The 21613-nt window shown below is 42.7% G+C and overlaps 2 protein-coding genes across 3 annotated transcripts in view; both read left to right on the top strand.

The window, feature by feature from the left end:
• Nucleotides 1–37: 37 nt before the first annotated feature.
• LINS1 (lines homolog 1) lies at nucleotides 38–11371 on the top strand. The gene is given in 9 exon segments (XM_050309010.1): nucleotides 38–117; nucleotides 2603–2826; nucleotides 3730–4237; nucleotides 4333–4422; nucleotides 5233–5374; nucleotides 5620–6149; nucleotides 6151–6211; nucleotides 8677–8857; nucleotides 9790–11371. Coding segments are annotated over 7 exon segments (2343 nt in total). The 5' UTR covers nucleotides 38–117; nucleotides 2603–2826; nucleotides 3730–3787; the 3' UTR covers nucleotides 10679–11371.
• The window catches only part of CERS3 (ceramide synthase 3), a 39994-nt gene continuing 29156 nt past the window's right edge, over nucleotides 10776–21613 (top strand). The window contains exons 1-2 of one of the 2 annotated variants that reach the window (XM_050309022.1): nucleotides 10776–10882; nucleotides 11554–11802. Coding sequence is in view for 1 of the 2 variants with exons in the window: in XM_050309020.1 (XP_050164977.1) it covers nucleotides 10848–10882 (35 nt within the window). In the remaining variant the exon portion in view is untranslated. The remainder of the gene's footprint in view (nucleotides 10883–11553; nucleotides 11803–21613) is intronic. The other variant, XM_050309020.1, reaches the window with a different exon arrangement.

The following is a 21613-nucleotide window of genomic DNA, read 5'->3' as shown; positions in this document are numbered from 1 at the left end:
GCTGCTGTGACGGAGCGGAGTTCGGGCCTTGCGGCGCCCCCGGGGGCGGGTGAGTGGCGGCCGTGGCCCGGCAGGGGCGGCGGGGCTGGGCCGGACCCGTGCGAGCCGCGGCTCGGGGTGAGTAAAGCGGGGCCGGGGGCGCGCGGGCTGGGGCGGGTGAGGGGCGGGGCCTGGAGCGATAAGGGCAGAGCTTTGTGCGGGTGGGGCGTGGTTTAGCGCGAAAGGGGCGGGGCAAAAGAGGGCAAGGGGCGTGGCTGACGAGGCAGAGGCGGTGGCCTGAATGGACAGGGGCGGGGCCTGGGGGCGCGAGGCGGTGCCGGGAGGGGCTGAGGGGGAGCCCTGAGGGGGCACCGGGAGGGGCTGAGGCGGAGCCGGGGCCGGAGCTGAGGCGGCTCCGGGGCGGGCGAACGAGGGGTCGTGAGGCGGCTCTGGGACTCCCCGGGGCGAGAAGCCGCGTTGCTGGAGGGGCGGGAGGGCTCGGATACATCCCTGCTCTCCGGGTGTCCCTGACGGGCCAGTTCGTCCCAGTGCCCAGCCCGGCACTGCTGGAGCGCCGGTGAGGGAGATGAGGGGCCACTGAGGTGCAGATTATTGAGAGATGAGCCCACGAAGTCGCTGCAGGTACAAGGAGTTCGAAGTGTGCTTTATTTCGACTGCTTCGTTATAAAGAAACCCAGAACCTGCAGACTCCCGCCCAAAAAGTCACGGCCTGTGGTTTCGTTTTACCTTTTCTAATTTTTTAATGAAAACAGAGTGGGGGTTTTTTTGGCTAGTTTGTTTTCTCCCAGTTGCTACTCATGCGATTAACATTTAATAGTATATATAAACAGGGGAAAAATAACACAGGCACTTGACAATAGATAATTACGCCTCTTCAGTAATATCTCTGAGTAATTGTGTGTCATCATAAGCCATTTGTGTTAGTTAAAAAAAAAAAAAAAAAAAGGAAAATGTGGTATCAACAGTGTTAATCCAGTTAAATTAGGAGGGAATTGTTCCCTGGGAGGGTGGGCAGGCCCTGGCACAGGTTGGCCAGAGCAGCTGTGGCTGCCCCATCCCTGGGAGTGTCCAAGGCCAGGTTGGATAGGGCTTGGAGCAACCTGGGATAGTGGGAGGTGTCCCTGCCCATGGCAGGGGGTGGGACTGGATGGGCTTTAAGGTTCCTTCCAGCCCAAACCATGCTGGGATTCTGTGAAATCAATTTCCATGACTTCCTGCTAAATTAAATATCCCACCTTGTATTTTGTAACTCCGATTTAGGATATTCTGGTGGTGTTTGCAGCCACCACATCCGAGTTTTCATCTTCAGTTCCTCATTACCTTTCCCACCAAGTTTCTTCTCTCGTTCTGTTTGCAGCCCCACTTGACTTTGGTTTTGATTTCAGAGCCTTATTAACCATGAAAATAACATAAACCAAAATATTTATTTGGGATTTTTTTTTTTAATCCTCTGTATAGTTCTCCTTTCTGTCTTTTGCCTGATCCATATACAAGGTTTTTGAACTGCTTCCTGTTGTTTATGCAGGAGTCTGGCACTGTGAGGCGTTACCTTAATTGGTTTTTAGATGCTGTCATGAATAACTCAGATAAATAATACAAGTGAGGGTTTGGAGTTTGTCATTTCTTGTGTGTGAATACGACTCCTTTTCTTTGCTCTTCAGCTTTGAGCTTTTCACGGTGCTCTCTTGCCGTGCCTGAAACAAATTTAGTCCTTGTCTGACGTTTTCTCCCTCTTTGAAGTCGATTTCTTCAAACTAAGCCCCCTCATTTTTGATTTCCTTCAGTGGCTTATGTTTGTGAGCTGTTGTCAGGTGTGAGTGAGGCATTATCTTAGAGATGTTTTGATAAAGTAATTAATGGTAGAACACAAATGTGTTATGGTGGGATCAGGAAATCACAGTATCATGTGAAGGGAAATGTCCTAGAAAAGGTGTGAATCTCTTCTGCTTTAACCACATGGCTGGATTGGTGAATTTGTGCAGATCTGTCCATTTACCAACGCAGGGTGATAATTCAAGTTGATCTTGAACACAGAAGTAAATGCATTGAGATGATTTTATTTTATTAGGTATTAATTTAGGAAGAAATAAAACTCAAAGATAGGAACAATAGCCATATAAAATATTCACAGAGTGGTTGCTGCAGAAATTTTATGAGGTTTCAGGTCATAAATTTCCACCTCAAGTAGAATTCCAAAGAGATTCTGCAAGCAAAGGAGGAATTTAATGCCTGAATTTATTCTTTTAACACGTAAAATGTGGAATATGGGAAGGACTGGGGGAAGGATTTTTCGTCCTCTCATGTGAGGAACACGCAGGAACATTTTGGGGTTTTCAGCTCAGCCATTGCTGGATGTGCCTTTAAAAATACCACACCTGGGTGAATCACAGCTCACTCCTGCAGGCAACTTCATGCTCTCAAGGTTTAGATTCTCTTCTGCAGGAAATGCTTCTGGGTGGTGGAAGAAACGAGGAGCATGGGTAGAATATCTTGGTCTAACTTTTGGGAAGCCATTTTGTCAGTAAGTGCTTGAGTTGCACTTTAAAAGCCAGGTGGTAAAAATGCAGGTGTAATTCTCAATTACCTTTGGAATTTCTTACAGGTTGGAAGGCTGAGCTGTTTTCTTCCTTTGGTTAAAAAAAAAAAAAAAAAGGAGAAATGCTGCATTTAAATAAAAGCCAAATACAGATGGATGGCTGCAGGAGCCTGTCTGGAAGTCTCCCTGGTTGATTATGGCAGACTAGAGATGGCAATCCAAAAATCATGCAAAAAAGAAAATCCCTGTAAGCAACTGAAGTTCCACTCCCAACTTCACCACAGATAAAGGTAATGAGTTTGTTTGTTGTTTTTAATTAAAAGAGTTCTTGTTGGAGAACATGTTAAAACTGCCCTAAAAAGATAAATATTACAGATGAGCATCACTCTTAATACAGGTGAGAGAGAAACCCTGATGTTCTCAAGCATGTTTCTTTTCTGGGGAGATGGGATATCTGTTTGGCATTTACATTTGTGGGTGCTCACACTTTAAGGAGAGATTTGAATTCTTAATAACTCTTCTTTCTAAGCTCTAATGAATGTTCCAGTGCTGTGATTGAAAGATATGTTCCATTGACATGGGAATAAAGTTGTTTTGGTTTTTTTTTACCTTTCCTGAATAGGGTTAAGTATTTTTATTGGTACTTCATAAGTTTTACACTTTGTTTTGAAAGTATTTTGTAATTTGCAACTTCGTAGTCCCTGGGCCCTCAAGATCAGCCCATCTTGAGCCTGAGTGCAGGGAAAATCAAGACTTGTCCTTTGGTTTTCATTTGTTTGAGAGGTGTTGCCATTTCCAGCCTTAATGGAGCTCTGAACATTTGCAGTTTAGATTTGATGCCTGTTTCTGGAGGCACAAAAGAATTTAGGTTTTGGTAGTTTTAGCAGTGGAGAGAAAGATTTGATCCAAGTCCTCATATCTTTAGCAGTAATCCCCAGTAACAGTCACCTTTGGTTTTGTCATTTCCAGCAAAGTCATTTTGGTGTCAGTAATATAACATTGGAACTGTAAACTTCTTCCCAGCGTGGTAATTCTTCATTTTAATGTCTCACTGGGACACTTCTGTGCAGCTGAATTTGCATTTTCTGAATGAGTTTAATAATGGTACTATTAACTCCAGAAATGTGTGTTGTGCTTCTGTTATTTTCTGGTTGGTTGTTAAGTCCAGTACCAGCAAAATATTTTATTTCTAGGTAACTTTGAAGAGAAATGCCCAGTCGTGCTTCTGTTTCTCTTGCTGGATAGAACTGAATGATCAGTGGAGAAATAACAGCATTTTCTGGAATACTGCATGTCCTCATGATGAAGATCTCCCTCCTGCAGCAGATGTACAAGGATGTCCTGGCAGGAATTCCCTTAGCCAAGGAAAGCCATCATTATTCCTCTTTACTCGCTCTGAGTGTCGAGCAGCCGCCAGGAGGAGATGAATCCTGTCCCCAGAGGCATCTCCCACCTCCTGCTGGTGGGACTGGGAGCCACCAGGACACTGATGTGGTTGTCCCTGCAGCAGATGATTTATCAAACAGCTTTGCCAACATGAGCTCCTCGTTCTGCCCACGGGAAGTGATGCTGCTCCAGTTAACCCTGCTCAGGATGATGGTGGCTAAAGCAGAGTCCCAGCACATCGAATCCAGCACGAGACAGAAGTACCGTGAGATCTTTGTGCTTCTTCTGAAGGAGGCACAAACTGACTCAAAACTGGTAAGCTCTGTGAACTTGTGGACGTTTTTTGTGAGAGAGAAGGAAAAATAAAAAGGAACGGGCCTGAGATGCTTTTCCTTTCTGCGTGTCCCCAGGTTTCTCTGCTCGGTCCTCGCGACCGGCTCTTGTCCCACATGGCTTCCCAAAGTCTGGCATCTCTGGTGTATTTCCAGCTGAAGGAACAGGTGAGTATGGCACAACTTCATAACTGGAAAAAAAATGACCTGGTGAATATGTGCCTGCAGGTTTCTCCATTTGACTCCACATGTATTTTCCAAGGAACTAAGGTGTATTAGGAGGAGCCTGGAATATAGACAACAAGGACATCAGATGTGCAGCAGAAGTGTGGGAATGTCTTATATCTAAAAATATGGAATTTCGTGAAACTCTTCCAGGGTAAAATGTGTGTAGATGAAAAGAAATATTCCCTTTAAGGTTGCAATACAAGTATTTCCTTATCAATATTTTTACAGTTCCTTGATATGTGTTAGGTGACGCAGCAGATAACAAGTGGTAACCTCTTGGAAGTTAATCAAATGCTTTTCTGTATTTTCTTATTTCAATAGTCCAATTTCCTCAGGGTTTTTTTTGATGTGTATTTAGTGAATATATATTGCAGCCTCCACAGTAGCCTCTCTGAACACAGATTTATCTGGGAATTATGTTTCTAATATTTCCTGCCAAGTTGTCTGGGTCTGGGAGTTATGAATTCAGATATGATCTGTTCACAGCATTATCTGATTTTGGGTGGGTCATGTGACAGGGGGAGGTTTGGGTTTTCCCTTTCTGGGACATCCAGATAATTTCTGTGTGATTTGATGTTTGTAACCAGAGGCCTAAGTACTTTAAAGGCACTGGACAGAGAGATTGTTTCTACCTGTGCCTGTATCTGAATCTTTTTAATGCACAATTTAAAATCATTGGTGTTAGGATTTAATTTAATTTGCCTAGCAATTGGAAGCATATGTGATTGGTTTTTGAATCATTTTTCTTAGAATGCAGTAAATGTCACCTGGCTCAGCTTTACTCTGAACGCTCTGTTGGGATTTCCCGGGAATACCCCGGTTGCAGATTGTCTGTGGACTCTGACAGCGATTGTCAAGGAGATCCTGAAAGACGCGGTTTTACCCAAAGCAGGTACTGGGGCGATTTTGTGACGGTACCGCCAGGGGGAGCAAGACCACCTGGAATTCCTCGGGACCGTGGGCTCTGGAATACCCATTCCCTTCCTTTGAAAGGGAGGGATAAAGTGCTATTAAAATGTACCGGTTTAAACACACTTAAAATCTGAAAGCAGTCCCAACACCTGTTTTTGCTCCTTATTCACTGATTTATCTGACTGTTACACTGCAGCTCAATAATGTGGTTTTTTGTTGCCATAGGGATTTTGAAGAAGTTGTTGGCTCCTCTTGATGCTGTGCTTGAAGGATTTTATAATGCCATCCTGTTCCATCATTTTGACAGTCACCACTACACTTCCCCTTATTCTGAAGCTACAACCAACCTGATCAGTTTTATAGATCTGCTTGAAGCGCTTTTGGCTTCCAGAACCGAACTGGAATCACCACTGAGGTGCCAGAGAGTGTTGTTTCTGAAAGTTTCTTATGTCCTGAACCTCATTAGCTCACCAATTCCCTATGTAATCAAGAAGAAATTCATTTTGCTCCTTAAAAAATGTGTCCTTCCCAAGCCTAGGGAAGATGCTGGAAGCGGATCGGTGTCCTCACAAGCCCTGCCCGTGTGTGAGGATGTGCTTGCACTGAGCAATGCTGTTCTGCAGGTCGGGAGTTTAACTTGGCTTCATCAGATCCCACTGGATGAAAAGTCCAGCTACTTTGGAAGCAGTGAACCTGCTCCTGGAGATGATCCTCGAGGTGGTTCTGACCAAACTGTTCTCAGAGCCTTAAGTCTCGGTTGTGCTTAAAGCACTGGAATTCAAGATACACAACTCTGCAGCAGAAGCAGAAATCAAAGGTATCGAGAAATCAACCTTTTTTTAGTTTTATTTGTTAAGCAGAAAGTTTTAAAGCTTTCAGGTTTTGCAGTCACAGCTCACTGAGGCTGTAAATAATTTCAGCTGAATTAGTGGTGGTGGGAGGAGGAGGGAAGAGAAGACCCTCCCAAGGAACCTGCTGTTGCTGTGTCCTGCCTAACTGGTTGTCTCCTTGAATTTTATCCAATCCCTGCAAATTTGGGGGGGGGGGGGCTCGAAACAGCTGCATTTGGGATGGAAAACTTTTCCTGTTTAGAATGTGTGCTAATACTTGAAAAAGCTGAGCCAGATTGGGAACACCAGGCTCTTCTCCAGTTGGAAAAGAAGAGAGCATCTCATCAGAAGCACAAGCATCTGTTCAGGGTGGGGAACTGAAAGGAACTGCAGGTAACTCTTCTAACGTGGAGGTAGAACTTTAGGTACCATTATGTATTCATTTTATTGAAAGTACAAGGTGTTACTGTCAGACAAGTAACTTAATGAGGCAAAACCAGCAGTGTGATAGAAAGGTAAATAAAAATAATGAAGCTCCAAAGTGAGGCATGGGGAAATTATGGGACTTACCATGTAATCATAGAATGGCTCGGGTTGGAAGGGACCTTAAAGATCAGCCAGTTCCACCCCCCTGCCATGGGCAGGGACACCTTCCACTAGCCCAGGTTGCTCCAAGCCCTGTTCAGCCTGGTCTTGGACACTTCCAGGGATGGGGCAGCCACAGCTTCTCTGGGCAACCTGTGCCAGGGCCTGCCCACCCTCATAGGGAAGAATTCCTTCCCAATATCCCATCTAACCCTGCCCTCTGGCAGTGGGAAGCCATTCCCCCTTGTCCTGTCCCTCCAGGCTCTCGTCCAAAGTCCCTCTCCAGCTCTCCTGGAGCCCCTTTGGGCATTAGAACGGGCTCTGAGGTTTCACCAGAGCCTTCTCTTCTCCAGGCTGAACACCCCCAGCTCTCCATGTGTCCATGTGTCCATGGCAGAGGTGCTCCAGCCCTCGGAGCATCTCCGTGGCCTCCTCCAGACTTGCTCCAACAGGTCCACATCCTTATGTGAAGCGGTCGTGTCCTTCACCCTGACCTGGGGCTCTGTCCCTTCCATCAGCAGGTGTGAGCTTACCTTGAGCATTCCTGTCATACCTCCCTGCCTCAGTGTGTCTGTCCTGAGCACATGGATCGGGCTGGGAGAAGGGGGTTGGATGGCAGGGAATGTGATCCCGGTGGCGGAGGACACTGCTGTGTCACCCTGGGAGCCGGGAGCAGCCTTCTCCCCTGCTCTAATGAAGGGTGAGGCTTTTTGCCCCAGAGACCTTCCTGGAATCCCAGCTTCCCACTTGCCTTTTTCCATCTGGGAAGCACATGATGTGCTTCTGACGCTGTGCTGGGAAGGTGGACGTGTGGATTCCATGATTGAAGCCTAAAAGCCACTTTTTAATTCATCTGTGCAAAAGAGCCACAGACTTCCCTAAGACAGCTGCTGACACTTCTTCCAGATTTTGGGAGATGGTATGTTTGTGATGTCAGGAGCATTCTTAAAGTTTGTAAGTATTGTAGAGAATATTTAACTTATGATCCACCTTCTGAAAAATGTACAGAGAATGAGATTGTCTAAGAACAAGTGAAAAGAACAAATGTAGGTTATATCTGTATCTCTGTGAAAATTCGTTATCAAAGAAAAAAAACCCTTTCCTGTCCAGATTTGTGACACAGAAATGAGTTCTTTAATTAGGTTCAAATACCCCAACTGTCAAGAGGAATTTCAAGTTGAAAGGGAATGGTGCTTCTATTTTAGTGACATTAAATGAAGTGGTTAAAACAAGCACCAAAATGCTTTAATATGGTAACTCCCCTTCTGGGAAACTGGTTGATCTTTTTTTATTATTATTATTATTAACATGAATTAAAGTGGCTTAACTTTAATTCATTTCAATTTTGAGAGTTACTTCCAGGTAGCTTTGATTTATAGGGAAGAGTTTCAGTCTGAATAGTAACTATTGATAACACGGATAATTTGGTGTTCCTGTTATTTGCTAAGAGGAAAAGCAAATCTTAAAGTCAAACATTAAGGAAAATGGCATAGTGATGTGGTGTAATTTCAATGTTGCAGGAAGTTCTTCTGTTTTCTAAACACTGAATGTGTGCTGTGGTACCTCAAAAACTGGTATTTAGTACATTATTAGTATGGAAGATGTAAGGTTTTTGACTTAAGGGAGCCTCTCTAATGATTATAAAGTTATTTTTATGAGTAAGCTACTGCACTAAAATGGCAAGAACTCACCTAGAAAATTTGATGCTATATCAAATCAGTTGAGCTAAGGAAAGGTAAATGCATTCATGAACTGTTGTTCACTTGTAATTTGAAAAATAGTAAGTGTTTATATTGTTTGGCAACAAAAAAAAACATATAACAAAGTCCACGGTTACTTCTTTTTTGTTTGTTTGTTTGTTTTTCAGGAGGCTTTGAGAGTTCCATGTCCCAGCTGTTGGTGTTCTGGAGGAGCCACCTAAAGCCTCCCTCACAGTCTCAGCCAATTGTGCATCACTGTGAATGGCTCTCCTTGATTTTCATAGAGCAAGATGATGACATGTGGGAAGCTGCTAAAGCTTTATTACTCATTTATTTAAAATTGGATAGGTTAGTGTGCCTTTTTTATTTTTTTGTTTTGGACAGAGGCTGTTGTGATATAAATAACATTCCCATTGGTTACTTTTATATAAATCAAAGTTATTTTTGATAATTTAAACCCTCCAAACCTTAGGGCAGTGTAATAATGTGTGATGTAAGAGCTGATAATTTGTATAAGTCTCTTTTTTTAATTGAAGCAGGGGAGTTGTGAAACAATTTCTTACTAAATACTTTCTCATATCCTGTAATTCAGGATAATTGACTTCACACATAAAATAATGGTTAGACAGATAAAAAGCAACACTGTTTTCTTGCAACACAGAGTTAAACAAGAATGGGATATTAAACTTCAAGAATTCAAGTACTTCTGACAAAGTTTCCAAGGATTGGGCCCACAGGAATCGTAGCTACTTGATAAAAACTTAATTGCTAACAACTGAAATGTGTTCTTCATGGATTTGTTCTGGACATTCAGTGCTTCACTGTTGTTTAAATTACCAGACAAGATATTATCCTAATTTATACGAGTCCCTCAAGCTTCAAATGTGAAGATCTGGAAGTGATAGTGTCCTTCTTAGACACTTACCTAAAGTAGGCCACTCTTCCAGTGTGCTCAACATCCTGAAAGTGTTCAGGTTTACAAAAATATTGATTTAATATTATATTAAAACACAGTTGAAGTGTTGTAACCTTGATTATTCCAGGATGTTCCCTAAGGAGTAGTGCCCTTTAAGCCCTGCTTTAAGTGCTTTGGCTTCCTGAACTGTCCGATCTCCAAGCTCCACGTGCCTTCATTCTTTCTCGTTCTGATTCTTTTTGTTGTTTTTATTTTTGACAAAATTAAAAAGAGCAAGAAATACCACCTTCTGGACATGGCTGTTTTTAAAAAGAAACTTGGAAACTTCCATTTCGTTGAGTGTATTTCATGATTTACTTTCCAGGTTACGACACGATGCTGATGAAAACTTAAGCCCAAAAGAGGAGGACTCCTGGGACTCCCTGAGCCACGCAGGTGGATATAATCCACACTGCATCTTCTTATTTTGTCTGGAAAAGATTGCCTTTGATTCCTCAGTACTTCTAGATTTTTTGATTTCATCAGAAACTTGTTTTTTGGAGTACCTGGTGAGGTACTTAAAGCTTCTTGGGAGAGAGTGGCCCCGGTTCGTGGCTGTCTGTGACCACTTTGATACCAAACACAGCGCTTTTCAATCCGCGTGTCCCTCCGAGCTCCTCCACCGAGCAGAGCAAAGCCGTGGGACTGCCGAGAGTCTGCGAGACGCCGCTCGGGACCCAGCCCCACGGCCTGCGGTGCCCTTGGCTTCCTCTGCCGATTGCCGCGTGTTTACAGCTCAGCGAGGTGATAATGAAGCCGACTCTGACTCACCGATCAGCGCCGATAGCGCGGCCCTGCCCCGCTCCCTTCAAAGCCTCGTTGATTACGACAGCTCGGAGGACTCCGAGTTGGAATCAGATGGCAAGGAGTGCTGGGTAAACACAAAGCAGGTGCCTTCAAACAGTGAGGGTGAGACGACGAGAAGGGGAACAGGTTGCAGCTACACAGCTGATCACTGGAAAATCTGCACGTCTGAAGTGCTGCCTCTGGAACAGGAGGGATCTCGTCCCTCATCCTGCTGGACTCGTGTGACGTCCTTGGATAACATCATTCCCTTCAGAATAATGCTTTATAAGTCAACCAAGTGCTTGGAAGAGCTGCAACAAGCTATTTCTAGGTTGCAGAGAAGAAATCTTTTCCCATATAATCCGACTGCATTGTTGAAACTACTGAGCCACGTTGAGAAGATGAGTAAAAACATGAATTCGCAATAATCCAAAGTGTTCTGGTGGATTTTTTTTAACTAGTACACCAGGGAATATTGCCATGAGATTAATGACTTCTACAGCTCATGCCTCTTGCCCTAGTCAGTGTGTTTAACTTCAGGCAGGATAAGCATGGTTTTGGTTGACACCTTAAAAATCTACAGTTGGAGCCAGTGATATGATCCATGACCTGAGGGTCCTGGGCTATTCATGGTATGTATGGCAGTGTACAGTATAGAAGGATTAATTGTTAGGCATTCAAAATTTGATAATAAATGGCTGATGTGAAAGCATATAAAAAATACATGATACTTAAAATATTGTCAATTATACTTAATGTCCTGGTAGTGGTTTATGGACTACAGGGTGGAATTAATGCCACACTTCACAGAGTATCCCTTTGGAAGGGATCCACAGGGATCATCGAGGCATGAATGGCCTGGACAGGGATCAAACCCACAACCTTGGTGTTTTTAACACTGTGCTCTGAGCAGCTGAGCTCATCTCAGGGTCTTGACTGCTTAGAGGTTGAGCTAAATCAAATGGACAGTTTTGGTGTTTATGCTGTGTGTTCAGCATCAGTGCTTGGCTCTCAGTGCACCTTCACATGTGTATATAACTTTAATTAAAAGAAAAGGTAGACGTGAAACTAATGCCTAAATTGTCTAATTATGGAACACTTCATTGCAGGATTATATCTTAATTAAGTTTAGGTAATGCAGAAGTGCAATTCCAGCAGAATTTCCTGCATCCACTGTGCATTTCATATAAGTACAGAATGTACACTTACTACATTTTTTTAATTCAGAAAGATAATTAAAATTGAGTGCAGTGCAGTGAGATGGATATTGAAGATACTAAATTATATCTTTTTTTTTTATTAGATGTAATTTGAATAACCTGCAAAGTGAGTGTCTGAGAGTTTGCCTGAGGGGAGCAAGTTCAGAACAGGATGCAGCTCAGTGTGTGCACTTTGCAGGAAGGCACCTCATGTTGGGACATTAAAGAGCAGCTTGTAGTGATCCTGCAAGGGTTGGGCAGAGGGAAAGTACTGACAACAGGAGTGCTGGACACATCTCAGACCTCATCAGAACTGTGAGAAGGAGTTTTCCTTCTAGGATCTTCCCTTGAAGGTAAGTACTTGGTTCTCAATCAGAACAGAACATGTCCTCTCTTCCACTTAAGTAGCTATTTAGTGTTAAATTAAAATAAATACTGAGGTAAGACAAACAGTGTGTGGAGCAGATGACTGACCCACAAATCTCTGTGGCCATCTTCTAGTCTTGAGCTCTGAACTGGTGAATCAACACTATTGGCAGGGGAAGAAAACTGGGTGAGGCTTCTGGGATAATTTAGCTGGAAATGGCAGTGCTCTCCAGGGTGACTGACAGTGCTAATCCCTTGGCAGTTAGATGGGAAGGAGTGATCCTCTCCACTGGCCTGAAGGAGATCTGAATATTCTGAGTGTTCACTGCACTTTGGGTTCTTCCTGAGATAACTGTTGTGCAGAGGAGTGGGTGAGAATGTCAAGGAGTGGAACCCTCTCCATTCATGCCTTGCAGATATTTAGATAAGAACTCCCCTTGCACTTGTCCAGGTCACAGACCTGCCTGGTTCCTCTGCACTGTGTGAACTCAGCTGTGCTCTGGGTGCCGAGTTGCTCCTTTCTGTCAGGACTAAAATCCCTCTGGGCGTGTTCAAAGATGCAGCTCCAGACAACTTGGGAACTTTACAGTTCAAACATGGGAAGTGCCTTTGGCAAGGTGGTTGAGCAGGTGTTTCTCAGGATCACGACTGTAGAAGGAGGGAGGGAGGGAGGTGCATTTCAGGGAAATCTTTTCCACTATCCTCACTCCTTTTCCAATCTAGCCTTTGCTGATCAGTTTATTTAAAGTGAGCAATTCCCGTGTTTTCACTGGAGTATTCAGCATTTCTTGGTCAGTGCTTTGCCAGTTGGAAGGACCTAAATTGCAAGTGTTTCTCAGACACTGATAGGATAAGGTGGGTGGGAAAGGTAAAATGGGGAGATAGTGTTGGATAAGTCCTTGTCTTCCAGTTTATCAGTAATTACTACAACTATCTAGATGTTTTTCAAGTAAAAAGTTTAGACCTCTCAGAACAGTGTGTAGAATTTAGCAAGAAATGTAGGAGCCACAGCTTGATTTTTTTAATGCAGCAAATTCAGTTGCAATCCAAGTGTGTGTAATTCTTACAGGCTGTTTGTGTGCCCAGCTGGTTATTAGTAATGATCATTCCCACATGTTTCCCTTCTCAGAAAGCCATTGTTTCAATTCTCAGGATGTCTCAGTGGTGAAAGTGGGTAAATGTGGTTTCTGTCTGGCAACTAGATACCTTAATGTGTTGATATTTTACCATTTATGAACTGTAGGAGCTGAGGTGGAGTTAAATCAATGTGAGTCAAGTTGTTTTTTATTGTACATAAAAGGAGTGTGAGCCATGAAGGTGGGTATTAGTTCTATGGCTGTATTCAAAAAGCCAAGCACAAAGAAAGCACCTTGCAAAAGGATTTGTTTTAATCCATTGGTGACTTTATAAGGTGGAGTGGTTGGGGGTTTTGTACAACCTAAAAGCTGTTATTTCACTGCTAGAACAAATTAATTCAGCTGCAGAACGTATTACCACTGTAAATATTAGGAATTAGGTCACTGATTACTAAGAGATTGATGTGCCTTACCTTTGTATATTGATATCTCTCAACTTTCCTTGTATTATGTCAAAGCAAGACACAGGACAAATCAGGTGGCCTGTGTAGAGACAAGTTTTCTATGGGAGGACTTACTCTGAAACATCCCCAGTCCCCATATTTGCTGTTGTTTTGAGGATTTTTATCTTCCACATCAACAGAATAAATTATGCTTTAATAAGCTAAGCAGTTGGCACTAGAAGTTGCTTACAGGATGTGCTTTTTAAAAAGAATATTTTCTAACTTGGATGTTTCTAGAGCTTGATTGCAGCAGTTACAGCTGAATCCAGGTTGTGGTTCTTCAAACTGGATTTTCTCCAATAATTTTATGACTGCTTTCCATTCTACTTTTAGGACTTGTAGTACAAGTTTTAATCCTGTAATACAAGAATAAAAACCAACCTTGGGAATTTCTATACTTATGATAGCCTTGTAAAGCTGGGAATAAGGGGCCTTGGTTGTTCCCTGGTTTATCACTGCAGGATAAGCTTTGTTTGTACTTCTTCCAGAGTCAGTGTGGGATGGTGTCTGAGGTCACAATCAGGGATTTATCAGTGCCTGTAGGAGTGAAAATATTGTGGTCATTACAGCGTTGCTTCTCTGTATTTTCCCTTGGAGTTGTCCAGAGGAGTTTGTAAATTCTGGATCTATTTTGTACAACTCCTTTAGGCCACCTGGTTGACTCTGATGCCTTGTTGGAAGCCAGCAGTGTGTGTCAGAGTGGATAACAGGCAGCCTTCCACTGTCACCAGCTCAGCAGCAGGCACGGCCCTGGACTTGCTTGAGAAACATCTCAGGGATTTAAGCTTTTCCTAGCCATTATCTTCTTAAATGTTGTGTAAATGAATTTATTGCTGTTAACTGTCAGAGGTGCTCTTTAGTAGAGAGCTGGCTGGCTGCTGGCTCACGGTGGAAGGAATACAAGAATATATTTTCTGGCAAAAATCTTGCATGGAGAATTTACAATATCCTTCGTTATTGCTGGTTCCTGCTTTCCAAAACATGAGTTTTGTCAGTCAGCAGTGTCCTTTTAGGAGGAAGATTGGAAAAGAATGTGAAATGTCTGAAAGTAGCACACACAACCTCTAAAGTGAGCAGTGCTGAATGTTGGCTCCCTGAAAGTTTGGAGGGAAGGTTTCCATGTACACATCCTGAAATTCTGTCAGGAGTTGTAGCTGCCAATTGGAGTTGTCCAAGGATCTGTCCCATCTGTCCTGGTGCTCAAGAGTTGAAACCTGATCACTTTTTATGGAGTTTAGAGGAAGTTCCAAATGCCCATGGCTAATTAGAAGGAAGAAGTAGCTACATATTAAAAAATGAATAATAATTTCAAGTCCATTTTGCAACAATAGAGTATACTGATCAAGTAAAAAAGATGTGTTGTCAAATGACAAAATCCTGTGTCCTTATTTCTTTGCTTGCTGATTTTTATCTTCAAATGTAACCTTCAAATGGGTTTGTCAGCTCTTAGAACAACTTTGTCACTGCAGACCTTTTAGGGCTCTTTTCCTTTGGGGTTTAACTGAAAGAGAAATTAATGTTTTCTGGAAACTTACCTGCAGTACTTGGTTTCCTTGATGGTATTTATATACTTCGAGAAAATCATGTGTGAAAGCAGCATTCTCTTTCTGTGAGAGGTGGGTGAAGATCCATTGAACAGCAAATGTAAAACTCAACCAGGATTTTTAAAAATTATTTATCTCCTTGAATGAAAATCCAGTACATGGTCACCTTCACTGATCCCTCTAAAGGAGTATTTCTTCACCTCAGCTAAAATTATTGACCAGCATGATGCCCATATTTCCCGGAGTTGTCATTGAGGAGCTGCTGCAGAGGTGGGAACTGCTGGGTGTGAAGCCTTTCAGTTTAACCAAGCAAATGCTTGTGTTTTGTGTTCTCTGTGGGTGGACTGGAGATTGATGGCTCTGAGAGTGTCCCAGTAATGTAATCAAATGTTTGCAGCATTGTCCTACCTGCAAGTGTTACAAATTGTTGAGGTTTGTTTTCATACAGTTGTTAAACCAGTGCTTCCAGCTCCAAGGACCAACAAGGCATCTTTTTTTTTTTTTTTTTAATCCTGTGTTATTTGGACTGTTGGAAACAAATTAAGAAACTCTCTGAATTGATTGGATTAATTGATAAATCTCTTGGTGTTGCAGCCTGAAAATTGTGTGTGTTACTCTCCTGCATCTTAAGATAGGAGTGTGATTTGGGGGAATACAGTATCTGGAGTGGAAAGGGTGAATTATAGAGTCAATCCTTATATATATATATATATTTGGGGGTTTTTTTGCTTTGTAAGCACCCAGAGTTACTCTTCTTGGAACAAACTCAGTGCAAGTACCTTCTGTAGCTGTGCAGTTATCTCTGAATTGCTCTGGACTTTCTGGTTACTGGAAGTGGGGATTTGGCAAGTATGGACAAGTTGATTGCTAAATTGAGGGGAAAGAAAAAAAAACCTCCTCACCAAGGATAATTTCAAGACAAAGCAGGACCAGGGTTTTGCATAAAGCAAGCCAACCAAATCACATGTCCATCTCTGTGCCTCTGGGTATGAGGGGATTGTTCCTTCCTGTCCGGGAGTGTTATTGATACACAGTGTGTTGAGGATTTAAATTAAACACAGCCAAGGCTTTGGGACTTGAAAGAGGGAGTGTGATTGTGGTGCTCCTGCCCCTCAGTTGGGTGTGTGAGAGAAGCTGGTTTGAAGGCAGTCCCCAGGTACTATCAATGTCTTTTCCTGGAGCCTTTTTCCTCAGGCATATCCGAAGCCTGTGGCAGCAGGGATCAACAGCAGAGTGTGTTGGTGTTCCTTCCCTTCCCTTTCTCCTTCCAGGATTGCTGTTGACATCCTCTCTTTATCCAGTTGTCATCTTCCTTCTTATTGTTAAAGCCCGTATTGTCAAAGTATTAATTTTCTAATTCTGATTAAAGTTCATGGGAATTAAATTCTGAAACAATGATTTGAAAAGATTGGAGAGTTTAGAAGATTTCAACCCGTGTGTTCAAATCATGTCTCCTCCTGATTAAGCCCTGCACTGGCATTCATGGGTGATAAATATTTATTACCTTAATGCTTGCTGTGTTCAAAATCAGGTTTCTAGCCTTCAGTTATGACAGGTGGCATTACTAATTAATTAATGACGAAGCCACTCCTTAATGAACATCTCCCTGTAAGGATCTGGATTATGAGTCAGGCCATACTGGTAAGAAAGGGCTTGAGGAAAAAGCTTTTTGAGAGATGGTAAATAAGACTTTTCCATCCCTTTTTATGTAGGGAAAGCTTGGTATATTAGGAGAAGGTAGGAATTCCTGGGGAAAGGAGCTTGTTTTTTAAACTACAGATTGCAAGGTCGTGAGTTATGGTATGAATGTCCTCGGAATGATTAATTTTCAGGTATTTATTGAGTCTTGAGGAATAAAAAAATATAGGAATGTCAAGTTTCTCTACTTTGATCTTGAAGGAATGGCAAGCAGGTGGGTTCCACTGGTGGTGAAAAGAGAATTCAGAGGCCAAATTATTTGTATTGCATCAAATTGATTCCTACTCCATATGACTGAGATTTGATTAACTGCTATTCAGATAATCAATTAGCAAAAACAGTTTGGCACTAATAGGCAGGATATTTAGAACTTTTTTTTTTGGGCTCCCCAGATTAATTCAAGGGGTTTAGGGGGTGGTTTTGGTTTTTTTTGGGGTTTTGTGCAGCATTCAAATTGAAGATACCTGAAGGATAATCACTACGAAAGTGCAGTGGTAATTGCAAGGCCAGTGGGCACTTTGATCAGGAGGGTATGGTTAGCTTGGCATTTACCTTGTAATATCTTTAATTTTGGAATAGCCTCCTACGTAGGTGGTGAGTGCTACCCAACAAATGCTCCTCAAAAAGGATGAACATGGGGGTTTTTTTTTGGTTTTTTTTTTTAGCAGTCCCACACTTGCTCCAGTCAAACAAACTTGGTTTTTTGCAGTTGACTGTAACAGTGAAGAAATTGTGGATTTAGGCATAAGAAAGGGGCTGCTGCCAGTTGGCTATTCCATTACTGGCACGGGATATATGAATCAGCTTGCTCTAGGCTTTCCTAATTGGCAGAGGGTTCCTAAATCTCCTGCTTGGTTCATAGCAGTGGTTTGTTCAGATGTGGGAAAGAAAGTATGGAGATCACTTAAAGCAACACCAAAACCCAAATCCTTTCTGAAATGATCTTTCATGTGTAATACTTCTCTGGTGCATCAGGTTATTGAACACCACTCCCAGTTTTATGGAAGGACCAAAGAGCTGCAATAGCTGCAAGATATAACACCTCAAAGGAAAAAAAACCCATGTGAACAAACCCACACTTTTCTCTGGGTCACATCTCCTTTCACTGCAGGTTTATGGATTAAAATGAAAGTTTCAGTATGCTCAAAAGGAGTTGTGGAAATGAAGGACTGGCTGGGGGGAAACTCTCTGGAGTTATTTCCATAGACACCCTCTGTGATTTAGGAAGTCCTGGAGCCCAAACCAGTGAAGGCTGGGGGCATTTTCGGTTACTGATTGATGTTTCTTCTGTTCTTCGGCTCCCATGCCATGGGTTGATGTTTGCTGACTGCAAAGCAGGAAGAAAGGGCTAATAAGAGGTTTTCTTCTCCCTTTCCAACAATATTCTGCCCACCAGAATGCAAAGTAATGCCAACCCTCCCAAAAGCTGTTATTTAGTATTTGAAATGGTTGAGAGCTGCTGAGGAGCAACTTTCATCCTGATTCCTTATTCAGGGAATTTAAAAAAAAAAAATTAAAAAAAAATTAAAAATCACATAGGTTTAAGTAAAACTGATGTGTTTATATGGGATCTCTAAGCAAACACACACTCAGTGTGTGCTGCCTTCAGAAATTCCACTTTGTATCTTCTGAGGAACTGGAACACTTGTAAAACATTCAGCGGATTGAGGCTGGCAGTATTGCTGAGAGTGGTCAACAGGAGTAGAAACCTTTCTCTAACTTTATTTAAAGCCCCACACTTCATCTAAGAACACACCTAAAAGCTGTCAGAGGGAAGGGATGCGTTTGGCATTTCCTGCCCCCTCGGAGGCGCCGCGTCCTCCCGGAGCGCGAGTGGAGCAACACAAGGTGAGACCAATTCTCATCCTGCAACAAAACACCACGTGGCTTCCAACATTTCTTCATCTCCCCGTGTTGAAAGGAGCAGCAGGGAAGGCAGGGAGGCTCTGCTGCTCCCGGCTTTCAGGAGTGGATGGGGATGACATCAGGAATTGCCCTCAGTCAGAAATCTTGAAGCGCAGCTTTGCTGGGTGGGTCCGGGAGGAATTTGAAAGGGTTCTGGAGATAGGGCGTGTTTACCTCGGTCAGAGTAGGGAGCCTGATGCCTCTTCCCTGCTAATGTGCTTATGGTCTCTTTGGCTGCAACATCATAAAGGTAGGAATTCTTGTTCCCTTCCCTTTTTTTTCCTGTTCTAGTGGGTTTTGTTGGGTTGGGGATTTCCCCTCTCCTTGCATCACAGTCTGCTGTGAATTGTCAGCGTGTGCTGGTGTCTAACACTGTTTTCTTAGAGTATATCATCTTCAGGTACAGAATGGGATGCCCTTAATGAGATTTATATGTTGCCACTAAGTATTCCAACCTGTGAGAGCTGCTTTTTGTTGGCAAAAAAAAAGAAGGTGATACAGGTTACAGTAACAATTTTCCTTTCCTGATTCTTGTATCATTATCCTAAGTGCTTCTAAGAGCACTTTCTGAACTGGAAGGGAGGAGTATTTATTATATTTATTAACAGGAAAAAAGTGTTAATTAATGATATAGATGTGATAATGTGAAAGAAAAAAAACCTTGAATTTAAGGTGCTTAAAAAAGGTACACCTTAATTTTCTTCTGTGAAATGCTAAGGGAAAAAAAAATGTTCTTTAAGAAATTCAGTTTAACAGAGGTTTTGTTTTTTTCTGTAAGACTTACCTGTTGAAGCTCTGAGGAAGCTGGTGCTATAAATAACACATTTAAACAAGTGCCAGGAAGGGTTATTTCACAGTAATGCTACAACATTCAGCTGGGAGGAGCCCCAGTCCCATTTTCCTCTCCCTTTTTGCAGTGTATTTCTAATTTTCACTACCTTCCTAGCTCAGCCCTCCACCTGGGGTGCTGCTGCTGCTGAAGAGGCTTTGCTGGTGCACATTTAGCTGAGGATCTCCCTTGCATTTGTTAGGACACGAAAAGGATGTCGGAGTGGTTGAAATAATGAAAGACCAGTTCCGTTGTGGCTCCTCCTCCGGCCGGGCTTGTGGGTGGGGAATGTCTGGGCAGGTTAAGCTGCAAAGGAAGGGGGAGAACCAGGAGGAGAGCTGGGAACAGTGGAGAGCACCAGACTTGGGGAACTGCTGGGTCAGGGCGGGTAGAGACCATCGGAGTCCAGGTGAGAGCCTGGATGGTTGAAAACTCTGTTTCAGGAAGCCTCAAATAGAGATTTCCAGAGCACAAATGCACCAGTCCAGTGCCTTTCCTACCTGCCAAGGGCTAATTGAAAACCTTGAGTCATCCACCGGTGGTGGAGAAGCCTCTGCACCCTCAGGTCTCTCTTAGTTACTCACTCTCCTACTGTTTTCTCACGTTCTGTGGTGCTGCTGTACTTTTAATAATGTGCTTACCCAGATCACTCTGTACCCCTGTGCCACTCGATTCTTCTCTGCCCTTACCTCTTACTTGAAATAACTGTGAAGAGTCACAGTTCTGTTAAAATCTCCATTATAAAACAGCACTTTAAGCTGCACTTCAGGTTCTTATTTCAAATAGAACATTGTTAAGCTACTAAAAAAAAAAAAAATCTCTTTTGCATCTTTCCCCAATAGTAATAATTTGAAGAAAAGTGTCATAACTTAAAAGATTTTTCCCTGCATTCTGACAAGTGGTTACCAAGTTCTCAAAGCAACAAGTGTTGTTCCTTTAGGTTTGTTCAAACTTTTCATGAATTAAGTATCTGTTAAGAACCTGCACTTTGGATGGGATTTGGGTTTTTTCCAATGACTACTTTTATCTTAAAACTATTGCTGATATTTGAGTTATTTCATAGCTTTTTATTCCACTCTGTCCATGTTATGGATTTTTAAAGCTTAAAAATGGACATAGTTTGCCCTGTAATTGGATGGTGAGAGAACTGTATTTCACTTTCTTCAGCAACCTGCTGTCAGCTAAAACCACTTCAGCTGCTCAAAAATGATTTACCTTTAAGTAGAGACAGCATGGGAACTTCCACCCAGAAAATGAATCATTTCAAAGAAGTCTGGTTCACTTTTTATATATATATATATATATTTTTATTTTCCTCCCCACCCAGAGAACAGGTGAAAAGCAGAAAACTCACTTGCCACCTTAACTGAGATTTACTCAAAGTGCTGCTTTAGCCTGCTCAGTGTAGTGCCCAAGCTACAAGAAGGACAGTGAAAGAAGTGAAATGCTGTAATTGCCCCGTAAGTGGGCACTTAAACTGCTCACAGCTGAGATCCGTACAAGTGAGGGAGGAAAAGTGGAGTTAAAGGTCTCGCAGCAATCTCAGTTCAGCTGCTCTGTGTGGGTGGAGCCCTTCAGCGTTTCACCCGAGGATCCCCCGGCTCCTGCAGCTCCTTTTTTTCCCTTCTGCCACGGGTGGGACGTGTGGGCTGGGTGGGATGTTGGGCTCGGGTTGTGTGGAATCCTAACTTTGCACATTTGGAAGGACAACGTGCAGAGGGGTGGTGGCATCGACCCAACATCCTCCCGTCAGCTCTTTGCTCTACCAAACACCCACATCTGTCCACCTGTTCCTGCACGTGAATGTCTGTAGCAAAACACCGATCTGCTGCTAAAATTCATGTATTTACTCTTGGATATATTTCAGAGCCTCCAACAAAACCCAGAACAAAGTCATGGTATGTTGCATCTGATCTTTGTTTACTGTTTTAAACCACTTCTGATTAAATGTTGGTGATTAACAGCCCGGAACAGCTTTGCTATCTCTTGATATCTGAGAGAGTTGATTTTTTTCCCAACACTCACTGCACCAGCTTTACCAGTTCTGCCAAATTATGAGTGAAATAGGAGAATTATGTTATTCTTGCTTTTTGCTGATCACATTCTTTCCCTGTTACACCTCTGGAGCCACAGAGGAGACTGATAAGATGCTTAAAAATTAAGGTTTCTTTCACTTGCACGTTCGTGTTGTTGATCCATTGTGGTTTTTTTTTTTTTTTTTTTTTTTTTCTAATTTATTCGGT

This window comes from Myiozetetes cayanensis, unplaced genomic scaffold (assembly GCF_022539395.1).
Source record: "Myiozetetes cayanensis isolate MyiCay16 unplaced genomic scaffold, myiCay2020 scf14, whole genome shotgun sequence".
NCBI classification, from domain to species: domain Eukaryota; kingdom Metazoa; phylum Chordata; class Aves; order Passeriformes; family Tyrannidae; genus Myiozetetes; species Myiozetetes cayanensis.
The sequence above is the reverse complement of the archived record's forward strand: the minus strand, read 5'-3'. Positions and strand labels throughout refer to the sequence as shown.